The sequence below is a fragment of the Chelmon rostratus genome, chromosome 5 (genome assembly GCF_017976325.1).
Source record: "Chelmon rostratus isolate fCheRos1 chromosome 5, fCheRos1.pri, whole genome shotgun sequence".
NCBI classification, from domain to species: domain Eukaryota; kingdom Metazoa; phylum Chordata; class Actinopteri; order Chaetodontiformes; family Chaetodontidae; genus Chelmon; species Chelmon rostratus.
In genome coordinates this window covers 349,179-370,166 of record NC_055662.1, presented here as the reverse complement: position 1 = coordinate 370,166, position 20,988 = coordinate 349,179, and the positions used below count along the sequence as shown (strand labels likewise).

The following is a 20,988-nucleotide window of genomic DNA, read 5'->3' as shown; positions in this document are numbered from 1 at the left end:
CGCAAACTGTCTGTTCACGGACGTAAAACTGTCGCGAGGCTTCAACGTTCACTGCGGGTTTTTTATGGATATCTGCTTCGGCTGGTGGGATAGGAAACATCTAGCCAGCTACCCAGGTCTTCCTATTTGACTGCTTCCTTTTTTTCAGGTTTGCTTCTTGGTATTTAGTGTAACTGTTAGAGACTAGATTCTCTAAATTAACATAAAGAGATAATAAAACTATCGTTATTCTGTCTTTCAGGGTGCCGTCATCAAAACACGTGTTGGCTGCGAGCGAGCTATGAAGACGAGTAAGAGACCAAATGTTCTGTTAACAGGTGATGTTAAACTTCAACTTCTAACCCTAGCATCAATATGTCATCATGGGGAACTCAACAATTGAGTTAATATGCCACTGTTATTAAAATAATACCATCGGCTGATACAATGATCTTAGGGTTGCACTTCCTTAGGGCTTTGCAGGTCTGGGACTTTGTAATGTTACGTTATACTACAAATTGCCTATTTGAATATTGCTCCTCTCTCTTATAGGAACCCCCGGTGTTGGAAAGACCACTTTAGGAAAGGAGCTGGCCCAGCGGACAGGGCTGACCTATGTTAACATAGGAGACTTGGCCCAAGAAGGTGAAAGCTTTGACCAACTTTCAAAATTTTCCTCATATTTTGCCGGTATATTTTTTTCTGGCATTATTTTTGTAGTTCTTTTGTGGCAATATACATTTCTTCAATTTTTTTCTAGTTCTTATTTAATATATATGAGAGAGAGAGTCAACTTTTATTTTGTATTTTTCTATTCTGTTGTTATTCCTACTGCTATTGGCTGCTGCCTGTAACACTGGGATTTCCCCAGCTAGGGATTAATAAAGTCTTATTTTGTCTTATCTTCACCAGGACAGCTTTATGATGGCTATGATGAAGAATACCAGTGCCCGATCTTGGATGAGGACAGGGTGAGTTAAATTCCACATGCCCTCTTTGAACATCATTCTGATATGCTGATCTGTACTGCACAAAACAAAACTGCACCACTCTGCTTCCTTGTTTTATGTCTTAGTTAGACTCCCTGAGCATGGATTCCCTGTCTTATCTTGTTCACCAGCAGCCTTCATTCCCCATGATGACATATTGATGCTAGGGTTAGAATCTCATTCCTTAACCAAAGGCCAGACACTCCTGACAATGGAGCACCTAGCAAAGTGAATACATTGGATTAGATATTTTAACTAGCCTTTAGCTAGCTAATTGCTTAAAGAAGGGTGTGCTCTACTTATTAGTTGTAAGACTTCCATGAAGTTAGGGGGCTCACAAGAGATGGGTTAGAAAAAAATTTAGGGGGTAAAGGGGGTATGACTTCATTGACAGGCCACCAAATGAAGCACACCATTACCTTGACTAAAACTGCAGATTTCTCCTTGTATGAACTTTGTTGGAAACATTTGAGATGATGTTGTAAGAGTACAACTCAACAAAATCTATATTTATATTATATATATGTAAGGGATAATGTATAGAGAGCATGACAGATGACATATTCATCTATTCATCCTGTAGGGGTTTATTTCTCCTTCTAAAATTTCTAACTATATACAGTATAACATCAGCCTAGTTGTTTTTGTTACATTCTAATGACAAAATGTTACATATTATCACCTTAACTGGATCCTCCTTGTCTTTCAAACTCAAATACCTCTAGTTATTAACTCAGGCATACGTGATCTATATAACTCCGAATGACTAGTAAATTTATCTTTATTTATGAAAACAACTGAATGCTCCTTTTAAAAATGTCAATGACTGCACTCCTTTTGGCACTTCTTTCGTCTTTCTACATTGTGGAAGGGGGGTTAATCTGTTGTTAATCTGTTAAATTGATTGCAGGCGGCATATGAAACACCAGCACGTGGTGGAGACACAGTGATATACTGTAGTTAAATGTTGACAGGCAGTACAATCCCTCTAGTAATTGGATTCAGCCACACCCAGCCATCTGAAATACGTTTTTATAACTTTTATAACTTGGCATGAGTAGCTGTTTTGTGTGCTGAATTGAAGTGGAGTGGAAATCACGTATGAACTTTGGTTAAATGTAACTTGGTGCATGTAACATCTTTGAGATCTGGCACTCCATGTGTGTATACAAATTATAGACAAATTTATCACCATAATTAAGGGGATTGCAGGGGTTGTTTAGTCCCTCTTTGAGCTGAAGTGTGTTTAATTTGAAATTGTTGAACCAAGGTGAAGCGAATTGTAAACACATTTTGAATGAGGTTGGATGGATGTTATATGTAAATATTGTGACCTGTTGAGATTCTGCAGGTGGTGGATGAGCTGGATGAAAAGATGGTAGAAGGTGGTGCAATTGTTGACTATCATGGCTGTGACCTGTTCCCTGAACGCTGGTTCCACATCGTCTTTGTCCTACGCACAGACAACACCCAGCTGTACACACGGTTAGAGAGCAGGTAACTTTTACTTCATTTCTCATGTATACAAGTCTCGATAAATGTATGGCTACGACTAGGTGTGGGTGATATGACCAAAATCTCCTATCATGGTATGTGTAATCTTATGTCACGGGCATGGTATATATCACAACATTGTAATTTTGGAATGTTGTAATTTTGTAAATTCAGTCAAGAAATGGTTTAAAATAACCATACCGGACCATATTTCTTCACATTTGATTATTTTCATCTTTTATGTGGAATTTCCATACAAATAAACACACTTGCCTTTAAAAACAAAATACTCAAAACTTTTTTCAAAATGTAAGCTTTAAGATTCCAAGTGAGAACAACTGAGATGCAATAGAGGTGCAGAATTGCCACCAACTGTCGCTCGTCCTACTCTGAATGTATAGCAGACATTAAAGCTGCTTTCTCATATGAGCTCTGGACAATGTCTGCAGAGTCAGGTCCGGACGTTGTCACTTCACTCATATAGCACATTTGTCTGTGTCAGACACATTCTCACTTTTTGCATTGATATTAATACTACATGAATTTCTATGTATCTGCATTGTCAAAGAAAGAGTGGAAAGCAATGTGCAGGCAAGCAGAAAAGTACAGAGCTACCCTCCATACATTGTCATCAGCATGCCCACTTGCTCACTTTGTAGCAGCATAGCAGTGCATACATTTTGAATGACAGTGGCTGAAGGGATAGCTCTAGTGGTGGAAGCAGTGTTGTCAAATCTTTAGTGGTGGACACCATCACACTGTATATACCATCATACCACCCAACCCAAAAACAGCATGTGCCAATTAAAGAATCAAGATTAAAGATTGGCTTTATTGTCATTGAGCATGTCAACAAAATTTGCGTTGCGACCCCCGTGTAGATAATAAGAAAGATAATAAAATAAAGTAAAGATAAGGGAATAAAATAAACTAATATGCAGTAAAAATATGTGTAAATGCAATAAAAAAGAAAATATACTAAGACAATAAAATATACCAGAAATAAAATATACTAAGAGAATAAAAATATACTAAAACAATAAAATATACTAAAACAATAAAATATACCAACAACAGCTGGAAATACATTAAAATGTATATACTGAGATTCAGCTGACAAGTAAGGCAAGTAAGGTGTGTGTACTTAAATGTTAAGTACACAGAAGGTGCAGGCGAAGGTGGACAAAGTGCAGTGTCTCATAGTCCTCACAGTCTCTCACTGCAGTGAGGGGCCGCTGGGGGTGATAGCTCTGGGGAAGAAGCTGTTCCTCAGTCTGTTGGTGGTGGTGCGGATGTTCCTGTACCCCTTTCCTGATGGAAGCAGTACAGACAGTCTGTGGCCTGGATGGCTGGGGTCCGTGGCGATGGATCTTGCCCTCTTCCTGACCAGGCCTTCATATATCGAGTCTAAGTCAGGAAGGGGGCAGCCCACGATGCCCTGTGCAGTTTTAACCACCCGTGCCAGTTGTTTCCTCTCCTGTGCCGTGCAGCTGCCATACCACACTGTCACACTGAGGCAGAGGATGCTTTCAGTTGTGGCCCTGTAAAAGTTGACAGGCAACCGAGTGGAGAGTCCAGCCCGTTTCAGTTTCCTGAGGAAGAAGAGCCTTTGTTGTGCCTTCTTCACCAGGTGGGAGGTCTTCATGCACCAGGAGAGGTCAGATGTGATGTGGAGGCCCAGGAACATGATGTTGTCCACATGCTCCACCACCTCTCTGTCCATGAGGAGGGGGCCGTGATCCGTCTTCCTGGACCTCCTGAAGTCCACAATGACCTCCTTGGTCTTCCCTGTGTTCAGCACCAGGTTGTTGGCTGAACACCACTGGGTGAGCTGGCGTATCTCCTCTCTGTAGTGGGTCTCGCTGTTATCTGAGATGAGACCCACTACTGTAGTGTCCAGGAACACTCCTGCTAGCTGGTCAGCGCATGTTCTCAAAGTCTTGCCTGACACCTTATCTGGTCCTGTAGCTCTGCGGGTGTTGATCCTCCTCAGGGTGGATGTCACCTGGTGCTGCTCATTAAAAATGAGCGGTCACTAGTTTTCCACTGACAGATGTCACTCCTCACTTGACATGAACTGATAGTATTCTACTTTTATCTAACATTACCACAATATGTCACAATATGACAAAATGACACAGAACCAAGAGCATTAGCCAACCATTAGTAGCTATGTGAGGTTCCAGATTAATCTGGAATAGTAGATTTTCTCATCTGAAAATGTGACCCGTATGCCCACAGGCAGTGAATCTCATCAGCAGCACAGGGAGGAGGACAGAGGACAGGGGGGATGGACTGATACTGGCTTGTGTCTGTTTCCTTCATTCTTTCTTAACTTCACTCAGTAATTTCCTGTGGGGAATATTTTTTTTATTGTTACTGACATTTAGATTTGTTTCCAGTGAAATATTACTGAATTTACATTGTTATTGCTCTAGAAGCAATATTTAATTATATTTAAATGTAAATCGATTATAATCCAGTTCTGAATTTAGATATTTTTTTAAATGATGATGAGAACTGGTAAAAGTATTGATAAAGAACCAGGCAAATGAGCGTATTGCTAAGATAAAGATAAAAAACGATACCCACCCCTCCAGATGGGTAGTGGCTTTACCCTGAGGACCTTTACCTTGGAGGATCGGCAAATTGCTGTTTAAATCTCATCACTGTAAGCCTTGTTTAAAACATGGTAAGTTATATCCACAAAAATACAGAGCTATTTGCCAATATGCAACAATTACTCTGTAAACATGTATTTTAATTTCACATAAAAATGATAAAGGTTTTACAAATGTAAATAGTTTCACCACAAATTACATGTAAAGTGACATACATACACATTTGTGGATCCATGGACATGTGAAACAGGTTTTGCACATTCACTTGTTTGTGGGTCATGTGACATTGGCGACTTCCCTCTATTGCATAATTTTGTCAAATTTGTACTGTAGCAGTTAGTAGCTATACCAGCAGGCTAGCATATTTTCATCAGCAGCCGCAAGGTTTTAGCACCACCACTGTTCCACTAACACTCCCCTCTTTGCCCATTTTTGGATTTGCCACGACTTCGGGGGAGTCTTGCCATGAGCACTAATGCACTCCTGTACTTTGAACGCAGCGTCCAGGATTTCCAAAAAGAATTCAAAATTTTCACTCTTCAGCCCACAGGACAGTTTTCCAATTCACCTCAGTCCATCTTAAATGAGTTCAGGACCAGAGAAGGTGGTGGTGTTTTTGGATCTGGTTTATATACGGTTTCCTCTTTGCATAGTAGAGTTTCAAGCTGCATTTGTGGATGCAATGACAAACTTTGTTTGTTTGGGATGCTCTTTTCGTGTCCAATCTTGTGACTAACCTGTTGCCAGTTAATTACTTAATTGTGATATGTTCCACTAGGTATTTTCTTTAAGCAATTAACATTTTTTCTAGTCTTATGTTTCCACTGTTCCAATTTTTTTGGGACAGTGAAATGTGTTGCTGACATCAAATTCTAACATCAAAACAATGAAATTTCTCAGTTTCAGCATTTGATATGTTGTCTTTGTGCTATTTTTGATTAAATATGGGGTTTCTACATTTTACACAGCATCCCAACTTTTTTGGAAACATGATTGTAAATCCATGCCTACCTTGTCTTTGTGCTATTTTTGATTAAATATGGGGTTTCTACATTTTACACAGCATCCCAACTTTTTTGGAAACATTATTGTAAATCCATGCCTACCCTTCCAATCTGTTGCCTAACCTGTATAATAAGTTTAAGAATTTGCCTCACTTTATGGAATGAACCTCCTCATGAACAAGGTTGTTCTGTCTCCCTCCTCCTGTCCTCTGTGTGACTGACAGGGGTTACACAGGGAAGAAGCTGCAGGACAACGTGCAGTGTGAAATCTTCCAGACCATCTATGAGGAGGCCATGGAGGCATACAATGAGGAGATCGTCCACCAGCTACCCAGCAACACTCCTGAGGACCTGGAGCGCAACCTGGAGCAGATCGTGCAGTGGATTGAGCAGTGGATGAAGGACCATAACTAGACGCTCAATTCTGCCTGCTGGGTTCCACTGGCGGGGACTGCCAACTACAGTCATTTAGACAATTAAAAATTCATTGCTGTTATTTTTCAATCTGCATCTACAGTGTCATGCAAAAGTTTGGGTAGCCTTGGTCAAAATTTATGCTACTGTGAATAGCTAAGCAAGTACAAGATAACCTAGTTTCTAATGGCTTCAAGTTAAAGATGACACATTCCTTTAATATTGAAGATTAAAAATCACAGAATTTTGTGTTGAGGTTGCAAGAAAGGTTTTCTTCTCATGACTCCTCCATTAAAGTGATGTTTGTGTAGGTGTCACTGTACAGTACACCACTGCACCACCACTCCAGTTTGCTAAATCCTCCTGATGGCCTTTTTCAGTCTAACAGGGTTGAGTTCTCTTGGAGGAAAGTTTTCTTGGTCTTCTAGACCTCAATTTGACCTCCACTTTTCCTGTTTCTGAATTACTAACTGAGGAAACAGCTACCTGAAAATGCTTTGCTGTCTTCTTGTAGCGTTCTCCTGCTTTGTGATTAAAAGTTAAGTTGGGGTCAAATGTCACACCAAGATTTTTAGCTCAGACATATGCTGAGGGCTAATAATATCTGCCACAATAACTGGCATTAAATGCCTGTCCAGATATGTAGTATTTTTACTTTCATCAGACCTCGATTTGAATCCAAATTTTTCCACATTTAGATTTTTTTTCTTCTTAAAAATTCACTTTAAAGAACATCAGCTTATTTTGTTGGTTGAAAAAAGGGGTCTGCAGAAAAACGTGTTTGGATTCCTCATAGTAAGATATTAAAAGTATTGTTTTGTAGCTGGTGCTAAAATTCAGATATTGGTACTAATACACCCAGCTCTAGTGGTATAGTTGACAAATGGTAATGATTTTTTTGTTTGTTTGTTTGTTTCATCCCATATCACAATATTTTGAATTGTGTAAACACAAGTATTACAGCCTACATGTACTGTGGAATCAAAATGCTCAAACCTACTGACCCCACCAATGTTTTTTTTCGTGTGTTGTGAACTTTTTTTGTAATCACTATACACACAGTACCCCAAAATGGCATTTTAAAATTATCTCATGATTAAAAATAAACATCTGGATTAATATTTCAGTTACATATTACATGTTCAGTTTCAGTAATGCGTGGGACCACTGACGGCAATGACAGCTTTAAATCTATTCGTTTGCATCAGCTGTCCATTCCTTTCTCTCATTTCTTCTTGGAGATCATTGAATATGGTTTTAGGGTCACTGTCCTGACTATTTCTAAAGGGTTTCTAAGTCTGGGGTTTTGGCTGGGCCACTCACCAACACTCAGACCTGTCCACTATCATCATCCAGGATGTAGTGTTACATTGATGCAAGATGTGGTGTTGTATGAGAACAAGCAAAGGTTACTCCTTGCCCCTGTCTGATGATGACTGTACTTTGGAGCAGGTTTGTTTCAAGGACCACTGTCGACTTTGTTGTGTTCATTGCAGGTCTCTGCTACTGCAATATTGCTGTGACGTAGCCCTGACCTGGCATGTTTCACTTTGGGTATGACTGCTACCTGGGGTTTGCCAGATATAGTGTCTGGCATCCAGACATTTGTTACAGTTCCATACTATACACCAACTGTACACAGCAGTCTCTGCAGATCTTTACTGTTTGAAGGAATGAAGGAAATGTGTATACTTTACTGTGTTATACTAACAGGAAATGATGCAATACATGTGCCATCAGAGAAACTGAGTGCCACACAATGGTAATGTGTGTCAAAGGTGTACATTCCTATATTAATCTGTGTTTAACCCCTGAGATAATCCAGTTGTGTTAAAATTATGGTTTGGTTGTGTGTTTGTTTGTTTGTTTTTTCATTTTAATCCTTAAATCATTTTGTAACCTTTTGCTCTGGGACCTGCTAAGTATTTTTCTGAAGAGCAACTACTGTATTTCAGCCCTTTATAAAAAGTAAACCTAAACTGTGCCCTTCTAGTGCTGTATATGAAAACGCCATGTTACCAGATACCACCTGTTTAAGGTGGTATAGCAGACCAAAGCCTGAATGTGATCCAGTGTAAACAAGACTTCCAGGCTTCCATGACGTGGGAACACTTAAGGGAAGCCACACCTGTATGCATGTAATAATACGTACTTGGTACTGCACTCAGCGTTCAGTGAGGCCGGTAACTAAAAGGTATGTAGAGAAAAACACTTTCGCGGAAAACGGTGTTGGTAAGTGTGGTCGTAGTGACATGGACACTGTACAATGACGAGGTGGTGTTGAAGTACGCTTTCTGACGTGTTTATATCTACGTACGTTTTACTGGAGAGTTGCATAGTTAAAATTCCACTGGATAGTTCTACAAAGATCACGTGGTGGCCAACGTCTCACTCTTCCAACGTTACCCAGGAAAGATTAGACTACGAGAGTAAAACGTATTTTCGCGATATTTCTGTACATAGATGATGACGTGTCTTCTATGGAAACACCGAAGTTTCCGCTACGATTTTTTCGAAGTAAAATATCTCAACGTTTTATCAAATGTATAGTATTCAATGGTTTAGTTAAGAATGTGGAGAATCAATTATTCATTTCGTAGCTGTTCTGATAAATAGGATCACAAAGAGCAGATTCAATAGTTTTGCTTGCTTTCCCTATTACCAAGGGCAAAATAAATATATGTCACAAAATATATACATAGATACAAGAGACGATTAAACAAAAATGTATTTTGACATTTAATTGTAGAGCTCTACCTATGTTTATATATATATAATATATATATATATATATATATATATATATATTTTTTTTTTTTTTTTTTTTTTTTTTTTTTTTTTGAACTGCAGAGGTCTTATTTTGAAAATTTTGGGTGCATCTTATTCCTCACAGGACACGCCGTTTCCTCCAGCAGAGGGCGTTGTATATGTACTAAAGACACCTCCAGTTGACATCAGTGCGGCTTGCTAGTAGGGTGTTGGGTTTATTTTCACCGACCGTGTGTGGCTTTGGACATATATGGACAGACGTGTGTAATATAATGGGTAAGACTGAGTTTTGTTTTAAATTAGAAAACAGGATATCATCATTTTAGTCTGAACCGACTGGGCAAATACGTATGTGGTGTTACACTGGGTCGGCTGTCAGTGACACTGAAAAGCAGAGAGGAAATGTAGCCGGTGTGCCGGATTAACTCGAGTTTCCGATTTACTGGAGGTTCTTGAGTGCGAGAGGAAGATGAATCGTAGGTGTATCTTTTGGTGGTTCATTATCGATTTAATTGGAAATACAGCATCATGATTGCTTCGCCTATCTATCACATTAATTTATTGGTATCTTTTGAAAAATTACAAAATAAACATTAATTTCGGCCTCGGCAAAACCCCACATTTACATGTCTTGTAAAATAACACTCGTTGTCTGACGAGGTGGTGGAGAAACTTTAAACAACAAAATGACCAGTGGTTGAATGGAACCACTATGACATTCATTCATTCATTCAATATAATGTGATACAATGGCGACATTGAGGAAAGAACTGAGCAGGAGACTACGATTCCCAGTACTAATTTAATGACAATAATAATTACTAAACACGTAGCAATAATAAAATCTGAATGTATCTAAAATGTGAGTGAATTGAGGTATTGTAGTTCTATACTGTAATGCTATACAATATAATGTAGGCTGTACTATAGCTTTACAATATATAAATGTTCAAATATGCAATGCAAACTTGCATGTGTCTTGTTACATAGCAGATATACCCCGTGCTGTGAGAAGGAAATACAGCAATAATGGGAAATGTAATATATGATTTTGCATTGCAGCTAGCCCTCTGTGGATGGGTGGACAACACACAGAAAAAGAAAAAAACAGACCGTAGACTACTATCAGCTATTTTGTCAACTTCACGCCACTCATCCAGAGAGGGCTGTACAATAGGGAATGGACGTGAAGCATTCTGGGGCAGCTATGCTATTTTTGAAGGCTAGTGTATGAGGTCATTATCTGTCACTGGTCATTTGTCACCTGATAGTAGTTCATCAGAAGTTATATGTGTGTGTGGGTTTGTAGTTTTTACATAGAGAGAGACAGAGGGAGAGAAACGGTCACTGTTCTCAGAACTTTTTGTGATTCCTGCCAGATTATGGTTGTTGAGTCCATAATTACTGCACCTTTTCCTTATGAAAATTGTAAGGCAGGCATTTACATTCTGTGTGGACAAGAGTAACTTGTGATCCGTTGTTTTTCTGACCATCTAAAAGAGAAGTATCAGTCCAATATATTCTTTTAAAACTGGGGTTGGGAAGCTCTCGCCTCCAGGTTGTATACTCCCTGTGAGACTGTTTGGTCTGGCCTGTGAGGCAATAATAAATACAAAAAAGCAACTCAGAAATACAAAAAACTTCTTTTGACAGTAAGTGTTTTATTCTGTGATAAAAGAAGCTAAAGTAGTAGACTTCCCTCTGAATTATCCCCTCTGGTTGTTGTGTTTGTGGCAAAATCAGGATAACGCAACATGTATCATGGCGACTGTTAAGACAAGGAAAATAGATGCGGGGTGTCACACTTGTACTTGGTGTATCATATGTCAAGAGAATCTGTGTGCACATTCCCTGAAGCTCAACAATGCAATGACAACCGTTGTTCCAACCATGAATTTCACAGAAAGCAGAGGGCTAAACAGCAGCCAGTTCAAGGAGCTACTAAGTGAGCTTGATGAGCATGATGTGTACGTTTGTGTCTGTGTGTGTGTGCACATTTGTGGTTCGTAGGTCTGTTCCTCCCCCACCCTGTTGCCTGTATGTGCCTTGTGATTAGCTGCCCAGATTTAGTAAGTAACACCTGTCCGCTAGGAGAAGAGAGAGAGGTGATCAGGGGGTGCATCTCAGTTCTCTTAATTGTTGTTTCCTCACTCTTCGATCCTCGCTCAAACTGGTCTCAAACCATCCCAAAGCTCTTATTTCTGCTCCGAGGAACTGGGAGCGAGGAGGGATCTTGGGGGAGCCATTAGCGAAGATATATGACTGCATCCTTCCCGGAAGTCTTTCAACTGAACAGAATAAAGACTCCGTCCCCACATCTGGCATATTTGAACGAGTATCCTGCAATGAATGGCTGTAACATGCCAACATAATGTCACATTTTCCAAAGAGCAATAATACAAGAATATGGGGATCCGACATGTTTCAGTTAAATTAATTTCATCCACAACCTGTTTAGTTATGTTATAAATCTCACCAACAGCAGCCTCCAAGGTTGTGTGTAACATATTTGATCATATAGACGACAGCACTCTGTTGTTTATGAAACTTCATGTTTGAAACTTTGATGTTATGATTACAAGCCTTCACGTGGGCATATTATGTTTCCAGAACTGTCACTGATATATAAACCAAACGCTTCGGCCTCTCGTCACTTGTTCTTAGTGTTATCTAAGTAAAATAATGTGTTTATTGGCTTGTAGATTTCCCTTCACTGACAGCTCTGAAATGTGTCTCATTGAACAGGGAAAGAAGACACAGCGAGGCTAATAAAGTTCAGGTCAGAAAGTGACCACCTGTTTATGGGGAAGAGGCGTCCAGCCAAGAATGAAGTAATTAATTCTCATGTCATGAGACACCCTTCACCTCTCCCCCCAGCAAAGTACCTCCATTTAATTCTATGTGATTTCAGAAGTTCTTGTGTTCTTTGATATAGCACCAGCGGGAATATACATGGCCTCTTTACTCATTATATGCTTCGGTCAAATACTCATTTGTTTTGCTGTGGCCATGTGCTGATTTCATACCAAAATTTTAGTGTTTGTTTAATTTAAATTACGAATTAATTGACCTATTGCATTATGAGGGAAATATCCAGGCTGTACGTTGAGGCTGTTTACTTAATGCATGTATGAAGGGGCATCAGGAGCTACCTCTAAAGACTGCAGCTGTTCTGCCCTTAATTTGGGCTCTCTGCACATAGGCTCCCCACTATTCCGAACATCAGCCCGGCTCAGCTCAATCACAAAGTAGGAGAAGAGGCTCTCCCCTGGACTCTGATACCTTGATGTTCTGGTGAACGGTGGCTTTTAGATCTTTTTCTTTTTAATTGTTCTTAATAAATTGCATTTTGCAAGGACTTCAGTCTGTGTGCTGTTTTGGGTGCTCTCCAGTAGGACAGAGAAAGAAAAAACACTCTAGAGCAGACTTTCTTAAAGTCCTCAGTCTGCATCCGAACTGAACGGCAAGTCAATCTGGACCCAACTTTTCATTGGCCATCTGTAGAGAAGAGAGTCCCAGAAGAGAGAAGAAGAGTTTTTATTTGAGGTATAGACTCACTTCATTGGTAACTGAACTTTGGGTTTTGTTCTGAGCACTTTCTTTTCTAGTTCGGTATCTATCATTACGGATTTTCACTTTTCACACTATTCTGTTAACATTGATATAGGCTCATTAAAGAATACCTTAATTTTGTTAGAAAGTGAAATTAGGAAACAGTAATAAGCTAATTAGGCCTTAACCTTTTTTTAAAGTTCAGCCCCCACAGAAAAAACTGGCTCATGGACAAAAGTAGTTGAGGACCCCTGCTTAACCTTGTGTTATGAATAGGCAACGATTCGTTATGAAGTGTAACATTTTCTTTTTAAAAATAAATTTGCTACTGATCACTACTTTGTTAGTGAAATTGAATCTGCAGTGCAGCTAGAGATCGTTCACAGCAATCCTGTCCCCAGGCGAACATGGTTTTAATGTGGCTTATTTCTTAATCAGATGCAGACCTTTGAGTGATTGTAGTTTGATAGTTTGAGAACTCCTGCTGTAGGGGTTTCACTGTGTCACATGATGGCCTTGTTGTTCATGTCTGAGAGTTCGGGTGTGGGAAGGCCAGTGATTTTTAGAGGAAGTATGTGTGACACTGGTAAGTTTGTTTTTAATAAACAAAATGAATGTGCAGTTCAGGCTGTGTAATGTTGAATTTGTGTATTATAGAACAACTAGTTCAATTATTTACTACTTGCGCATTAAGCACATGGATAGCCAAGACAGATAACAAACAGTCTCTCAACACCTCATTTACTAGCAGTGCTAGCACACACTGTTGTGATGCCACCAGGGCAGAGCTTGTCTAGATCTTGACTGGACTATGCTCCTGTTGCTTTGCTGTTTGTTCAGCCACAGTACAGGCTACCATCACCACAACCAACTATGAGAGGTAGGCTAACCATACTGCATTTTTGGGTGTTCATTTCAGACCCTTCATTGTCAATAGATTTTTTTTTCAAAGTACTTGAGTACTCTATGATAATTTAATGTGAGAACTCACAAATAGAACTTGCTTAAAATGCCCATCCCTAGAAATAAGTCAGCACGGCAACAGTTATATACTGGAGGATTCATAATGCATCATGACTGTACCTTGTTGCAAAACTCTCAGCCATGTTCTGTTAGCAGCCTTTTAAGTGCACATTTGTGAGACAAATCAGGAAGACAAGTTGTCACCTCATCTGATTGATCATTGTAAACCATGACACATGTACTGGTTGCCACCATCTGTTAGAGAGAGTTTACATACCAGGAAGACAAAAATACATAAGCATTATATCACATGTGTTTGAATGCTGACAGTGTATGGCAGGCATGTCCAAACTATTCCATAAAGGGCCGTGTGGCTGCAGGTTTTCGTTCCAACCAAGGAGGAGCACACCAGCTTAATTAGCTGAGCTCAGTCTTCAGCTGATAACTCAGTGATCCCTTGATGTTGATTGGCTGGCCTGGTGTGCTCCTCCTTGGTTGGAACGAAAACCTGCAGCCACACGGCCCTTTATGGAATAGTTTGGACATGCCTGGTGTATGGTATTCAATCATATTATCTCTTTTCTTTTATATTGGATGACTTTATAAATCCCTTGCCCGGAAATGTGGGTGTTACAGGCAGCAAGCAACAGTAGGAATAACAATAGAATACAAAATACAAAATAAAAGTTGACTATATATACTGTATGTACATGTTTTACAAAAGAACTAGAAAAAATGTTGCCAAAAAATATAGTGACAAAAGTTTGAAGAGAATTGCACAGTTTTGAGAGAAATTCCACATGGTTTGAAATAGCACATTGTGGGTACAGATAAATTAAGTACAGTGATTGCTCAGAGCAGAATAAAAATACATATGGATAGGTTGAGTACTGAAATGTGAATGAAAATATAATATTGGCATAAGGTATTTCATGAATGTGATAGCAGGCTGAAGTAAGCATAAGTCACACATTAGAGCAAAAACACATTGAATATGGCCCAGTGCTATGGTAAGCAATGCTGGAGTTGAACACTCAGTTGAACAGCAGTTGGTATGTAGGACCTGCGGTAGTGTACCTTCTTACAGGGTGGATGCAGCAGTCTGTTGCTGAAGGAGCTGCTGAGGGCCCCCACTGTGTCATGCAGGGGGTGAGAAGGGTTGTCAATGATTGATGTCAGCTTGGCTAACATATTCTCTCATCTACATCCTCAGTGGTGTCCAGAAGGCAGTCCAGGACAGAGCCCGCTCTCCTGACCAGCTTGTTCAGTCTCTTTCTGTCCCTGACAGAGTTTCCACAGCCCCAGCAGACCACTATGTAAAATATTGCTTGTATTGTTCTTCCCCTGCCTCCTCCAGCTTCCTCCCTATGGCTGTCCTTGCCTCTCCTAATCTTCAGCTTCTTCAGCTCCCTCTGCACCATCCTCAGCTCAGTTTGGTCCCCAGATCTAAAAACCCTCTTCTTCTCATTCAGTAAGGTTTTCAGTTCAGGGGACACCCAGGCTTTGTTGTTTGGGAATCACAGCACCTTCCTGCTAGGCACAGTGTTGTCCGCACAAAAGTTGATGCAGTCCGTGATGCAGGTTGTCAGACTGTCAATGTCCTCCCTGTGAGGACTGCACAACACTTCAGTCACTTCAGTCACTTCACGTCACTTCACGTCAGTGGTGTCAAAGCAGTCCCTCAGTGCCATGCTGGACTCCTCTGACCATCTTCTCACATGCCTAATGGTTGGCAGTTGTTCATTCATCAAAGGTTTGTAGGCAGGGAGCAGATGAACCAAGTTGTAATCAGATCGGCCCAGTGGAGGAAGGGGCAAATAACTGTAAGCATCCTTTGTGTTTGCATACAGTAAGTCCAGTGTTTTATTGTCTCTGGTGTGGCATTTGACATAGTGGGTGAAGGTGGGGAGAATTGAAGACAGGGAAGCGTGTTTGAAGTCACCAGAGATGAAAAGGAGCTCGCATGCTGCTGCAGCATTGGCCGAGGGGGGGGGGGTATACACAGTTATCGCAATGACGTGTGAGAGCTCCCTTGGGAGGTAATATGGCCGAATGCTACAGCTAGCAGCTCTATGTCTCTCATGCTGCACTGCTCCTTAACACTGATGGGCCCTGTTGCACCATCTGTTGTTTACAAACATCGTTATGCCCCCACCCATCCTCCACCCATCCTTACTACACTCCATCGCTCTCCTGTCCTCTCTCAGAAGATGAAATCTATTCAAAGTGAAGTTTGTCTCTGGCGTGAGTTTGTTCAGCCACGACTCCTTATCTCCGTGGGGGTCTCCAGCCACTGGGAGCTAATCACTAGTCTCGCCAGTTGTACATCCGTAAGTATGCATGATTGACCGAGACTAGTAACAGAAAAAACATGTGAAAAAGACAAGAAAACACTTAAACAAAGAAAAGCAGTCAGAGCTGCTATAACAAGCTGCCAATAGTAGTAATAGTTTAGTGCATAAACATTAAGAATAAAAATTTAAAATGTAAGCTGACGTGCACATCTGGGAAGGCATCCATGGTCTTTCAAAAATACTTGGCAGGTGATTGGATGAAACATCTATCTGTCACTATCTATGATTTAGTAGGAGAGTGACACTCTTGCTGAAGCCAGTTGGGAGAAGAGTAAAAACATCTTTCCCATCAAGAAAAGCCTTTGTTGCCACTCTCTGCTCTTCTTTCAGTGAAAAAACACTATTCACTTCTGATATAAGTGCTAGCAGTAAATACACTGACCTTGTTAGAAGCTTCCGTTGTTTCCGAGTGAACAGTCCCACTGTATTCTCATGTCACATGATCTTGTGTATCTAGCTTCCAGCTGCAAGAGTGCTGAAAATACAATCAGCAATAAAAGCAGACAAAATAGGCAGATACAAACAGAGTCTGCACCATATATAGTAAACAAGGACAGCTCTTATGGCACACAAAATCAACATTAGCATGATTACAATCAACAAATAACATGATAGCACAATGTGCTAGTGAAGTATGGATGTTATGTGCAGAGCCTATGATAAGCAGGTCAGCACTCAGCATAATAATGACTGTTATGACCCAGTGGTTCATATTTTAGTTTTGTCGTTTGTTTCAGTTTCCCCCTCTCTTCTAGGTGTGTGTGTGTGTGTGTGTCCGTCCTAATAGATGTGTGAACTAGGAGCGGGTGTGTCCCTTGTGTGGTCTGATTGCCTCACCTGATTGGTCAAGGGGCAGATCCCCTGCCGTACTTGAACAGCCTGTGGACTGTGCGCTCCCCCCTCCAGCTTTACCACCACCAGGAAATGCCAGGCCATCATTGTGATCGGCAGCATCATACAATCCTGTTGTAGTTTAGTGTGAATCATGGTGAATGTCAAACTCTGTTAAATTCTTTTAAGTAGCAAAAGTGAGCAGTAGTAGGAGGGAGAAGCCTTTTGATTTAACCCAGTTCTCATTCAAAGGAGGTAGGTTCATCAGTTGTCATTTATTTCCCTTTTCTTTTGGTTAGGTAAGTTAGGGCTATCTAGAGTGTTTTTGTTTGTTATTTCTCCCTCTGAAGCCAATAAAACTGCTCCTATTTTTGAACTTGCCTTGTTGTTGCTGGCTTTCTTGGAGTGGGAAGACTGGGGGAGCACCACATCATGTTTTGTCAAAGGTTCCCCTAGACCGGGGCATAACAATGACAAAAAGATAATAAACAATACAAAAACACCTCAATGTTCCAGTGTTCACAAGTTTGATTTCTAATAAATCAGGCTCTTAATGTTGTGGAGAATGAATGGTTGGCACAGATTCTTATGTGTTGCAGTAAGTTGTTCCAATCCTGAGAGGCTCTGACAGAAAAAAAGCAGATTGGCCAAAACCATTTTCTCATCTAGGTGTAAGACAATCTCTTCTAGTTGTTGCTTTAGTAGTTTGGCTTTTTTTTAATGTGATGTAAGTATGGAGTGGTGGAGGAGCCATATTGTTTAATACTAATCTACAGTATTTAACCATGTTTTCCCACCTGATTAAGTTATGCTTTTTCAAAATATTACAATGCTGGTATCATTGTGTCTTCTTGTCTAGGATTTCAATTGTTTATTTCGACTGGGATGTACTATGTATTGTACTGTGGGAGTTTAATTGTATTTGTGAACATTTTAGCTGCATCAGTAGACATGGAGTTCCTTGTGAAGGCAATGAACATTTTATGAACATAAAATTGTGCGGGACAGCTTCAGAACATCAGTACAGTATCACATCCACAAACAGGCTTTCTACATTTGCAAAAAAAATACACATTACACTCTTTGATGCTCTACTTTTGAGCCTGAATGTGTACCCACTCTACCAACTCATTCACTTTTTAATAATTTATAATAGCATTATGGGTTTTTACTACTTGACAGTGTCCACCAAAACGGCTTGACTCAAACTCCTTGAAGATTGCTTCTTCCGCACTGGACACCACTTTGGCAAGCTCCTCAGACTTATTTGTTTGGCACCTGCAGATGCAGTGCAGGTCCCCATCTGGTGTTTAAATGTCATTCAAATAGATTTTTGGGTGAGTTTTGCAATGGCAGCATGTAACCATTGTTTTCCATATGGCATGCATTCTAACCCTTTATCCTGTATGTATCAACTCTTCTGTTACCTGTGTATTTCTCTTTGCTGGTTGACCCTTATTGTTATTGGTTATTTCTCACTATTTTAAGATTAATTTTTAACCACCTTATCTGCGCCTCTTTCTGCACCTAACCTCTCCTACTCCTTTCTACTCATACTTCTCTTTACCTATGTACCCTCACCTCTTCAACAAATACATCAAAGACACAGAAATAAAATAACAAATGCACACAAATTCCACTGCCTGAGGCAAATAAACACAATTTATTTAGACTACTCCACCCCCTAATATTATACCCCTGTGCAGCAGGGGAAGAAGTATTCAGATCCTTTCCTTAAGTAAAGGCACTAACAAAACACTGTGCAAATTCTCAGTACTAAAAGTGCTCATTGTGCAGTAAAATCCACCCTGTCAGTGTTTGATTATGATATATAATGTTTGTAGTTGTGATTTATCCTCAAACGAAAAGAGTGCTTGAGTAAATGTACTTGATTACATTCACAAAATTCACAAGATGAGAGCTAACAGTCACCTTTGGGGCAGATGACTCAGGAGGTAGAGGGGTCGTCCACTTATCAGATGGTCAGTGGCCTCAGCAGTCTACATGTTCAAGTATCCTTGGGCAAGGCACTGAACCTGAAATGAACTCCTGGCTGTGATTCGGTGTGTGAATGGCTAAAAGCTTGTAATGAGCAGGTGACCTAGTCACCTTCCTGTGAATGGATGGATGCAGACTTCTGTTGTAAAAGCGCTTTGAGTGGTGGTGAAAATAGATATCTGTAGCCTAAAAAACATGATGGATGGTAGAGATTGTATCCCAAGGTAATCTGGGTGTATCACACTTTTCCACGCTAAGTTCGAGCTGGGAGTACACATATACTATTGCGGATTGTATGTTTCAGTTATGGCTGTATGAAAGCAAAAGCAGTTCTCAAACTTGACATCGGACTAATGATTTTTGATACAGATGTAAGACTGACGACAATTACATTTTGTAAATGATTTGTTGAAATTTGCACTATTTTGAACAGGCATCAACACTGTCACCAACTTTGTCATGTCCTAGTGTCCCGAGATTGCAATCGTAACTACACCCTTGTGCACACATACATCGACAGCCAGTTCAACACCATGTAAACTGGAGCCCTGGCAAATAAAAATACTATCTTACCATAGATTTATGGTGGTTTGTTGAGAGGGGGTTTCAATATTTTGGCCCCCATGGCATGTACTGTATATATTTGTCCAAAATGTAGTGCAAATCAGCACTACTACTTTGCCCCACAAATGACCACTTCAAAATCAGCACAGAGTTTAATGAGCAGTCTTGATTGAGCATAATATTGTACAGAGGTAGTATTTATTGCAGGGATTTTGCATTTGTTTCCACAACTCGACTACTTCCACTATCCATGACTTGGACTGGGATATTTGGTTCTTGAATTGCCTTATATCTGGTCTTAATTTGTAACCCAAAGCTTTAAATTAGCGATTCCCCAGTCACTGCTATGATCCTTATTTCCAGTTAAGATTATTTTATATAAGATTAACTGTTAAACATAAATTGTATTCTAATTTTGGTGATGATTCATAATGACAGTTACAGATCACATGCATTTGTGTTAAATAATGCTAGGCTACACTTCTTTTGTTTGTTAAATTTATTGATGTTACACGTTTCTGGTATTGGGCTGTACTGTATCTGTATCTGAGATACTACTTATTGACATCGTATGAATCTTTTTCCAACATGCTGTGCCTCATCTTACATTTAGACCACAGTGAAATGCTGTCCTCAAAAACTCAAAAGGAGATTAGATATTTTGTCGGTGTATTTGCATTTTTGACTAGCAGTCGAAATCCATTGAGCACGGAGTCAGCGCGACTCATCTCCCAGAGCATGCCTGCAGCAGATTGCATCCATTATAATCAACTGAAGCTGCTACACTGACCAACACAAACCCATCAACACAAACCCATGCAAGCATCATGCTGCTTTGTTTGTGTGTTTTTCTCCATGTGTGGCTACGCAGGCCTCCAACAGGCAAAAAGTAAATAGAACTGTAAAAAAAAAAGAGAAAAAACTATTTAAAAATCCTTAAAATATAAGCTTCATTATACCAGAGGCAGTGGGACAATGCAGAGCAACCTTGTGGGTGTTTTACATTGCATATTAAAATACATGAATCAAATCATCGCATATCCATGATAATGTAGTTAAAAATCTAGTTATTTAATTCAATACCAATTAATATAGCTTACACTTAAACCCTGCATAACCAACTGCATTATCACCTGGCAAAACTCAGTGTGCACAGAGTGGCCATGACAGAGACGAAACAGATTCCGTTTGGCGGTAAGAAACCCCACTCTGCCCTGCCTACGTGACACATTGTATCAGTGCCCCATGTAATCCAGCTGCAAGTCAAAATCACAATTATTCCTAAGAAACTACAAGTGGTTGCTTACTTCTTTTAAATTGGTGGATAATGCAATGCTACATGTGTCCTTATTTTCCAAAAGCTCTGTCTTTCCTTGTCCACAATAAATTAGCTGGGGATTGAACCACTTATTCATTCATTGATTAATGGACAACCCACTCTACCTGCTGAGCCAAA

At 40.0% G+C, this 20,988-nt stretch overlaps 2 protein-coding genes across 6 annotated transcripts in view; both read left to right on the top strand.

Annotated features, from left to right (window-relative positions):
- The first annotated feature begins 34 nt into the window (after positions 1–34).
- On the top strand, positions 35–8,474 carry ak6 (adenylate kinase 6). 4 transcript variants are annotated; one of them, XM_041936283.1, is made up of 6 exons: positions 35–116; positions 242–317; positions 532–624; positions 892–950; positions 2,311–2,465; positions 6,312–8,474. In XM_041936283.1, exons 2-6 carry the CDS (start codon positions 281–283, stop codon positions 6,499–6,501), a joined length of 534 nt encoding a protein of 177 aa, XP_041792217.1. In that variant the 5' UTR covers positions 35–116; positions 242–280; the 3' UTR covers positions 6,502–8,474. The 4 variants fall into 4 exon arrangements, with proteins under 4 accessions (XP_041792217.1, XP_041792219.1, XP_041792216.1 ...); XM_041936285.1 differs by having other exon boundaries at positions 35–148; positions 2,320–2,465; XM_041936282.1 differs by having other exon boundaries at positions 35–148.
- A 969-nt stretch (positions 8,475–9,443) lies between these two features.
- The window catches only part of ydjc (YdjC chitooligosaccharide deacetylase homolog), a 45,499-nt gene continuing 33,954 nt past the window's right edge, over positions 9,444–20,988 (top strand). For both annotated transcript variants that reach the window (XM_041936281.1, XM_041936280.1), the window contains exon 1: positions 9,444–9,546. The gene's annotated coding sequence lies outside the window, so the exon portion shown is untranslated. The remainder of the gene's footprint in view (positions 9,547–20,988) is intronic.